Source organism: Neomonachus schauinslandi, unplaced genomic scaffold (genome assembly GCF_002201575.2).
Source record: "Neomonachus schauinslandi unplaced genomic scaffold, ASM220157v2 HiC_scaffold_32, whole genome shotgun sequence".
In the NCBI taxonomy this organism is placed as follows: domain Eukaryota; kingdom Metazoa; phylum Chordata; class Mammalia; order Carnivora; family Phocidae; genus Neomonachus; species Neomonachus schauinslandi.
In genome coordinates, this window is record NW_025408734.1 from 27383 (window position 1) to 36341 (window position 8959).

General features: G+C 54.5%; 1 protein-coding gene across 2 annotated transcripts in view; it reads right to left on the reverse strand.

The window, feature by feature from the left end:
- The window catches only part of LOC123323619 (lysophosphatidylcholine acyltransferase 1-like), a 31492-nt gene extending 22781 nt beyond the window's left edge, over positions 1-8711 (reverse strand). For both annotated transcript variants that reach the window (XM_044912055.1, XM_044912054.1), the window contains exons 1-3: positions 8582-8711; positions 6067-6209; positions 103-317 (exon numbers count right to left, since the gene is read on the reverse strand). In XM_044912055.1, coding sequence (XP_044767990.1) covers positions 103-317; positions 6067-6200 — 349 coding nt within the window. In that variant the 5' untranslated portion in view covers positions 6201-6209; positions 8582-8711. The remainder of the gene's footprint in view (positions 1-102; positions 318-6066; positions 6210-8581) is intronic.
- Between the last annotated feature and the right edge of the window lie 248 nt (positions 8712-8959).

Below are 8959 nucleotides of genomic sequence, written 5' to 3' on the forward strand. Positions count from 1 at the left end.
CGCTCACTCCCAGCAGGAGGGGGGGGTCTGGTCCCCTCCCAGCAGGATGGGGGGGGCCCCCCTTCCTCCCATCGGGGGGGGGCGGGGGGGGAGCTCACTCACTTCCCCATATTGGGATGTCTCTGCTCTCTGCCTTCATCACGATGGAGGACATCGTCAGGGTGACAGCGATGGCATCGAAGTAGGAGGAGTGCGGAGCCAGGGTGAGGATGGTGGCCTCAGACGGAGAGGCCTGCTGCCCCTTCGTGACCACCCAATGGAAGCCGCCGGAAAACCACATGGTGCGCATGATGGCCTTGAGCAGGAAGTCCACAACCCTGCAAAACAAGATGCTGTGGTTACCCCAGGCCAGAGCAGGGGTGTCACGGGCGCCGTGGTCAGCTCGCTAGCGCAAGGCTGACCCGTGGACACGGACGCTAGAAACTTGGCACTGACCTCGGGCGGGTCATCCAGGGCGCGCTCTAGACCCACCCAAACCCCACGACAGCGGTTACTGCATCGTCCGGATGCTGTGCTTCCCTCCCCTCTACTAAACGTGGGGTGGGATGCATTTTTATTAATTTAGCCAAGAAAACAGAAGTGCTGTCTCTGCCCCGAGACACAGCATCACGAAGACCGACACCGACTCCTGAAGAGAGTAAGCAGAGCAAGGACAAAGATGATGTTAAAGCCACTGGGACCTTAAGTGCTGGAAGGTGATTTATTAGCATAAATGAAAAAAAAAACCCACTAAGATATCTAAAACGCCATTAAAATCAGGAGTGACGTTGGGGCTGAGACCAGGGGCAGAGGTCTGTGGCGAGCCACTCCCGTCCCGTGCCCTCAGGCTTCTGAGGTCCCAGAATCAGATGCCATGTTACTAAAGCAAGACTCTTCTCGATGAAACTAGATGGATAAATGTGGAAAATAAAATAACAATCAGCCTGGATTAACTTGCTTCCTATTTGTTTTTTAAACATATGAGAATGTTATTTATTTATTTTTAAAAAGATTTTATGTATTTGACAGAGAGAGAGACAGCGAGAGAGGAAACACAAGCAGGGGGAGTGGGAGAGGGAGAAGCAGGCTTCCCGCCGAGCAGGGAGCCCGATGTGGGACTCGATCCCAGGACCCCGGGACCGTGACCTGAGCTGAAGGTAGACGCCCAATGACTGAGCCACCCAGGCGCCCCAAACATACGAGAATTTAGGCATTTAAATCTGCACATCCCTCTCAGTGTCACCTGTGACCAGCTGCAACTAGATGAAGACCCACGTCACTGAAACTGCACGGAGGCAAAAGGCCCGGCACGTGAGTGACCACGGGCCCAGGAGAAGGGGTCACCTCTGTAAGGAGCCACGTCACACTGGGCTGCTGGGTTACGCAGATGGTCAGACTGCACAACAGAAACCTAAGAGCCTGAAACCTCACTGGACTGGTCCCCAACGGGCTTAAAAACCCTCTCAAGAGCATCCTGGAAGGTGAGGCCCCACAGCGCCGAGCAGTAGCCAATCCCCAGATGAGCACCAAGCCCCTGGTGGAGCCACGTCGAGAAAGCCCCTGTTGGGATGGAGAACGGTCAGTGTGTGGTTGTATGCCGAGATGCTGGGGCCCGGCTTTGATGCCCCATCTCCAGCACTGGGTGTGAACAAAGGTATGCACTTTTCACTATTTGTCCAACCGCATAGTTTTGAACACGCTTGTCTGCACGCACGCTACTTTTCATAAGAACACGTTCAGAAATAAAAGCCAAGAGATATCCACTGGTACACGAGGAAGAAATGAGGCTTTGTGCAGGGGGACCCAGAGCCAGGCCCAGGAAGTCGTACTCTGAGGAAGGCGGAGAGGGAGCTGCTCAGAAGTGGGGACCTCCGGATGTGTCTGTGAGAGACACACCCACCAGCCCTCAGGTCCGAAGGCCAAAGGACACTAAACAGAAATGCGGGGGGGAGGATGGATGCACCACACCTAACGATTCTCTCAAGATCTCAGAGGAATTCCAGCCCCAGTGAGACCGTGCACCGGGCAGAGCCAGCCTGTGGGTGCAGATGCAGGCCCAGAGCAAGCCCCGCACGACGCCCCCTGCCCACCGCAGAGGCAGCCAGCGACAAGCCCGAGGTGCCCACAGAGCGATTCCCGGGAGCAGTGAGTCGGGAGACAGAACTACAGGCACAAGGGCAGCGACCTCCAGCCTTTGCCGCATCCTCCGTTCATCGCCCCCGGGGGCGGGGGAGGGCGCCCTAGAATCTGAGACGCGAGCAGAACCAGCCACGGGGCAGAGAAGAGACTCTGATGCGAGGAGACGTGGTGGCTGGCGTCAGGAGAGAGGCTGGGAGTCCACACTCTCCTCAGGTCGTGATGGAATCCAGGACAGAGAACAAGAACGCACACTCGGAAATCCAGTATGTCACCGCTCAAAGAGCCAGTTCCCCGGGGAAGCTGGAGGATGAGAAGGAAGTCTCTGGAACACGCCGGAGAAAAGGGACAGCACCCCGGACAGGAAGGGAACAGTTTCTTAGGGCTGAAGACAGACACAGATCTTCAGCACCACGTCAAGGAGCAGAATGAATTTCAGACAAAACGACAATTTCCTTGAGAACTTCTCAAACTCCTGAGGACAGAGAGAAGAGTCCAAAACTCACAGAGAGGAACATGTAGGCTCCCCGAGCGTCACCGCTGAAGGGGCCGGCAGCTTCGCGGCTCTGGGGCCGTAAGATCTGGAACCCATAGTTCTCTGCCCGGACCAGCTACCCATCAACATTGAGGGGAGAATGAAGACACCTTCAGACACAAAACGCACCTGAGTTTCTCCTGCTTGTCCTCTTTCTGAGATAAAACCTACGCTCCAGGAAATCTTGAGAGGGAAAAATGAGAAAAAAGAAAGAAAAAGCCCAAACCAGGCCCAGGAGATAGATCATGGCCAAAAGATTTGCAGGAAGGCATTGTATCCGGCAGAAGAGTGACTTGTGGGGGATCAGAGGCTCTGGGACTCTGGGAAGAGAGCGTAATTCCAGCAAGGCGGCGAGACCACGAGGGGGCAGAACTGTAAGGCTACGCTCAGTGCTCATTATTCTGTAGCAACAGGCAAAACGTGAGTCTGACTGTAACGGGAGATAAGGTTAACTGCGGTTGGTCGTAAGGGTGGGGCTCTGATGCCTGGGGGCTGGTATCCTGGTAGGAGGGAGAGCAGAGCTTTCCGCCAGGGGAGGACAGTGAGGGGGCACCGTCTGCAGGCCAGGAACCGGGTCTGCCAGCACGCGGGTTCCCGACTCCCAGCTTCTGGAACCTTCTGTCATTTAGGCCCCCAGCCCGTCGCACGTGGTTACAGTGGCTGGAGTTATGACATCCTCTAACCATGTGAGTTGGCCACAGGGCAGCACCCAGAGGACACTTGGTCTGCCGGTCAGGTTTTGCAAGAAGATGCTCTGGTTTTCACACTACTTTGTGGTTTGAAAGTAACCTTGAGTAAATGTCTTGGGGAAATTGTGTCATTCCTCCTTTCATTGAAAACCCAAGGCTTTTATTTTAAGAAGTTTGAATGACACTAACTTATATTCAGCAAAAATCCTCCCTGATGGAACATCAATCTATTCAAATCCACACAACTCTGCACAGCATGGAACGATGTGCCTCCCCGCTGACTCCATGAGGATTCTTCGGTACAAGCCTGCGGACTCTGAAACCTGTTGTTCCGAAACCCACTTCTCCCTAACTCCCGAGTCCCCAGATCAGGCACTCTGTCACCATGTTCTCCTTTAAGGAGTTCAGTGTTGACCGTCCCGTTTCCCCTGGAGCACCAGACCCAGAGCTGGGCTGTGCATGGAGTTCCTGAAATCCTGCTCCGTGGAGACCCCAAGGGCTGGGTGCACACACATTCATGCACACACCCCCACGTGCATGCATCATATACATGTGCAGATGTAGACACACACATGCCCCCCACAAGCACATGTATGCATATACGTGATTGTACACGCACAATGCCGTATGTATGCATGCACATGCTCACGCACATACACATGCACATATGCACACATATGCATCCACTCACACATACCTCCACATGCACATACACACGTATGCGCACACAGGCTCACACTCACACATGTACACACATGTGCACGCTTACACACACGGTCACACACGCAGATACACTCGCGTGCGCATATACACATCCATACACACACAGTGCTTGGACGCGCAATATGCACACGTGAACACAGTGCTGAGCAGTCTCCACGCACGCAGAGACCCAGAGCTCTCATGAAACCTCACGTGTCTGTATCTTGCCGCGAGGGCCACCGCTCAGGCACACACTAGGGCACACGCTAGGGCACACGAGGCGCCCCGAAGCAGTGCTGCTGGTGCTCGTCAGCTGAGGCCCATATCACCCAACGAGCCCAGTGGGGCCGCGCAGAGCTGGTACGGGAAACGGAGGACAGCCCAGAGTCCCGCACTCGGAAAAGAGAATCCGCAGGGGGGTGAGCGAAGTGGGGGGGAGCCCAGCCCCTACACTCCCTCCCTCCCCCTCCCCCTCCCACTCACCCCTCCATTCCTTCCCTCTCCCACCCCCTACCCTCCCCGCTCCACTTCCTCCCCGCCCCCCACTCGGGACCCACTTCCTAGCACCCCGGGGCCGGGCGCTGCACTGGGGCTGGAGTGGGAATGGATCCTGGCCTGCCTTCTGGTCTTTCAGGGAGGAAGACCATGGTTCACTTGACTCTGACATGGTCTAAGAACGTGAACACCGTGAGAAGTGCACAGCCACGTGAGGAGTCCCCGGTCAGCTGGACCGTCCCCAAGCATGGCCAAGCCACACGCCTCGCTGGCCCAGGAAACCGCGAATCGAAATTCGCTGTCTTTGCTACGCACGTCACTGTCGTGCATGCCCATGGCAGGTGCATGTCGGGAAAGCCAACCTTGGGGACACGCGGCAGGTCCCACCTGCCTCTCGCGGGCATTGTGTTCCTGTCGGTCAGACGCTTCCTAGGGAAGGAGGACTGAGCCTATCTGCTAAGCCCCAAAGGGCGAGGAGCAAATATTTGAGGCTCTGTGGGCCGCACAGCCTCTGCCTCCGTGAAGGCGGTCCTGGCGTGGCTCAGTTCCAGAAAAACTGTACATACAAAAACAGGCAGTGGCTGGATATGGCCGGGTTTAGGGGACCCCTGGGCTAAGCTGATGATATTTCTGTTTCTGCATCAACTGTTTGAGGACCCCAAGGGGTTGATGAGAGGTGTTAAGATGTGGACAACTGGCAGCATTCTGGGTTTTCAACAGAAACGACAACTTCTAAGATGCTGGAAATATTTATCAAAGTCCTTATATCTCGGCATCTTCATTACTAATGGTGTATACTTTAAGAACAGCTTTAGGGATAAACAAAAAAATATTCTGGTTTAATTTAATTTTTTGAGGTCCATGTTGAGTCTCTAGTTAAGATGTACTCAAAACATGGGGTGCCTGGGTGACTCAGTCAGTTGAGCGTCTGACTCAGGATTTTGGCTCAGGTCATGGTCTCAGGGTCCTGGGACTGAGTCCCCCAGCTCTGCATTCAGGAGAGTCTGCTTGGGATTCTTTCTCTCCCTCTGCTCCTCTCCTATTTGTGCACACATGTGTAGATGCTCACTCTCTCTCCCTCTAAAATAAATAAATAAACCTCTAAAAAAAAGATGTATTCAAAACACGTCCATCTATAGATGGCTGTGCTTTATTAATATTCAACGAGTAAGCACAAGGGAACTTCTGGGTCTATGAAGCAAGGGGGGGCACTCGACCCTGCAGAGACCAGACCAGCACACTGGGCGGACATTGGCCGACACACAGCCTTCCAGGGCTGGGAATGCGGAAACCTGAGCACAGGGGAGCCTCTGTGCTGAGGACACGCCAAGAGCAGCTGCGTGGCTGGCAGGACCCTGGAAAACACCTTGGAGCAGGACTGGGGCAGGGGTGTGCCAGGGAATGGAACCAGCCACCCCCAGAGAGGAAGGGGGCATGTGGCTGGCAGTGTCCTGGACGGGAGAAGCTGCGGAAAGGAGGAAGGGGCGCTGGGACCCCACATGTCAGAGCACCTGCACACAAGTGACTTACTTCCTCCACGTGGCCGGGGGCTGTTCGGGTTCCCTGTCTGAGGACCCCAGCGTAGCGAAGAACGTGAAGGGCCAGGCGAGCAGCATCATGGTAACGATGAGTAGCAGCCGGATGGGGAAGAGTGTCAGCGTCATGAAGACGATCTGGAAAGACAGAGGTGAGGTCATTCCAGAACCATTCGCCGGAGAACTGGTCCTCTGGACTCCGCATGCGAAGCTGGGCCTGGATCCGTATGGAAACGCGGTGCCTGCCCCGGGCCCAGGGCGCTGCCCTCACATGATGGTGGGGCAGGTGGCCAGGATGTCCTGCCAAGCGTCTCTGACCATGCTGCTGCGCCCCATCCCACTCCAGCCTCGAGTCCCCCGTGTGGCAACGGCAAATGGACCGTAGAGCTCGCCCGGATCCTGGAGCCCTGCAGTCCCACACCCAAGCCCCTCTCTAGGCGGGCCCAGCACCCGCGCCCTGCTCTTCTTAGCCTCCCGAGTCCCAACCCAACACAGGATGCCTTTGCCATGCAGGGGGCCAGCAGGTATGGAGCTGGCCAGATGGACTGTGGCCACAAGAAGACCAGGGACTCCACGTGACTCTCCAGCCCCAGGAAGTCACGGGCAGGAGCCCAGCAGAGAACAGGGTGCAGCCAGCCCGCCTTCAAACAAGCAGCACTGGGAGGCTTCACACGCCCCCACGGGTCTGGTTGGGAAGACGCCATGGGAGGGGCTCTGTGGGGACGGGCAGGCCCTACAGTAAGGGGGACAGCTGCAAACACAGGGTGGGGGCAAGGACGGACATGTTCGCCAGAGGGGCCAAGTCAGGGAGAGTCACGGTGGACGGCTGGCTGGGTCTAAAAGCAAGCACTCCTAGGCACACAGCCACGTTCTGGCTCTCACCTGGGGTACACACTCAGGAATGGTGCGCTTTGGGACAAACTTAATCTCAGGAGGCCAATTAGAAAACAGGGCGGGGGGAGGGATGACAAAACTTAAAACTTGCAAGGGATTTATGATCAATAGATGCAATTTATAATTATTTGCAATAATACACACTTCAGAAATGCAGGGTTTTGGTGCAGAGAGGATAGAAAAGACAGGCCAAGAGAAGGTGCACAGTGATGTCTCCAGCCGCTTGGCTGACCCAGGCCGAAGGGCCCCACAGCCGCTCACCTGGCTGGGTCCCTGTTACCTGCACCTGAGCCATGCGGACTTGCCCCACAGACCCTCCGTACATTCTCCTGGGTCCTCTATCAAGACCGCACTGCCCAATAGGCATACAATGCAAGCCACGTATGTAATTTTTTTTTTTTTTAAAGATTTTATTTATTTGAGAGAGCGAGAATGAGAGAGAGTACATGAGAGGGGGGAGGGTCAGAGAGAGAAGCAGGCTCCTCACCGAGCAGGGAGCCCGATGCGGGACTCGATCCCGGGACTCCAGGATCATGACCTGAGCCGAAGGCAGTCGCTTAACCAACTGAGCCACCCAGGCGCCCCCACGTATGTAATTTTAAACTGTCTAGGGACCACATATAGAACATAAAAGGGGATGAAATTAATGTAATAAATTCACATATCTGACATACTATCATTTCACCACGGACTCAATACAAAAATTATGAATGAGATATTTCACACTTTTTCATAACATCTTGAAAATCCAGCGTTCATCTGATGCTCCAGCTCATCTTGAGTCCCAACCATCCCACGTGGCCTGCAGCTGCCCGTGGCACCGTGTGGTCTTGCATCACCACATGACCGGCAGGTGACGGCAAGCTGGAGTGGCCTGGGCCAGTGCGGACCTCCTCCCCGTCCGGGCACCACCTCCAGGCTGAGCAGGAGAGTCAGCAGATCTGCATCTTGTGGGTGACGTTGGTGACAATGTTTCCCTTCAAGTGGGTGCTTACTCTAAGTTGTAGCAAATGTTCTTCCCTGATGAGAACGTACCTTCCCACCCCTGGTTTTTTGAGAGTTGCGTTTGCTTCAGGTCGTGAATGTGCTGAATTTCACCCGTTGTCCTTCCTGCATCTAGCGGGGAGATTACAGTGCTCGAGCTCACTCAGCCCATGTACTCGACACGCCGCACCCACAGCGTTTCCAATGCGAAAACCTCGGTCACAGTGCTGGCTGGCTCCCCGCTGGGGCTTCTTTTTTCTCCAGAGCTGCTGAGTTTGCTTGCTAGCATGCATCCGGGGGCAAGTCAGGGGCAAGCTGACACACAACTTCCCCCTGGGCGGGCCTTGCAGTCACGTCCACACACCAGCGAGCCGGCTCTTCAGGGGAATTTCTACCAACTTATATATATCTCACTGCTGGGTTTTTTCCTTTTTTTTTCTGTTTATCTAGATTTCTACTTTTGCTTGAATTTATTTCAGGGGTTTTGTCAGGTAAATCCTCTCTGAAAGTCCCCAGACTTTTTTTCTCCCCCGATTACTTCCCCATCGTGTGTTTTCAAGATAATCGAATGAAGCTGCCCACATTCTCCCGTGTGTTTATGACAACCCGGCCCCGACCCATTGTGTACTTACTGTTATTTGGGCCTCTAAAACTTCTCAGCCTACGTTGACAGATATTCTTCTAGTTTATTAATCTGTTTGTTGAGCCAGTTTTGGATGTATTTACTGTCTCTACTGTGACCAGTCGGTCATATTAATTTTAGCTCCTACAGACTCTCTCTGACTCGACTCTAATGTCCCTTTTAATTTCTTGAGGCAAATGTCCCAGTGTTGTTTTCAGAAGTACCCTCTTTCTCAACAGTCACGCTGAGAACACACAGCGATGAGTGGGCAGATGAGTGGGCAGGTGGACACGTGATGTGGTCTGAGAGTCACAGACCCACAGTGAACCGCCGTGGCTCGGCCTGAAGGGCGGGGCAGAAAGCGGTTCTACTAGCAGATTATGCAGTG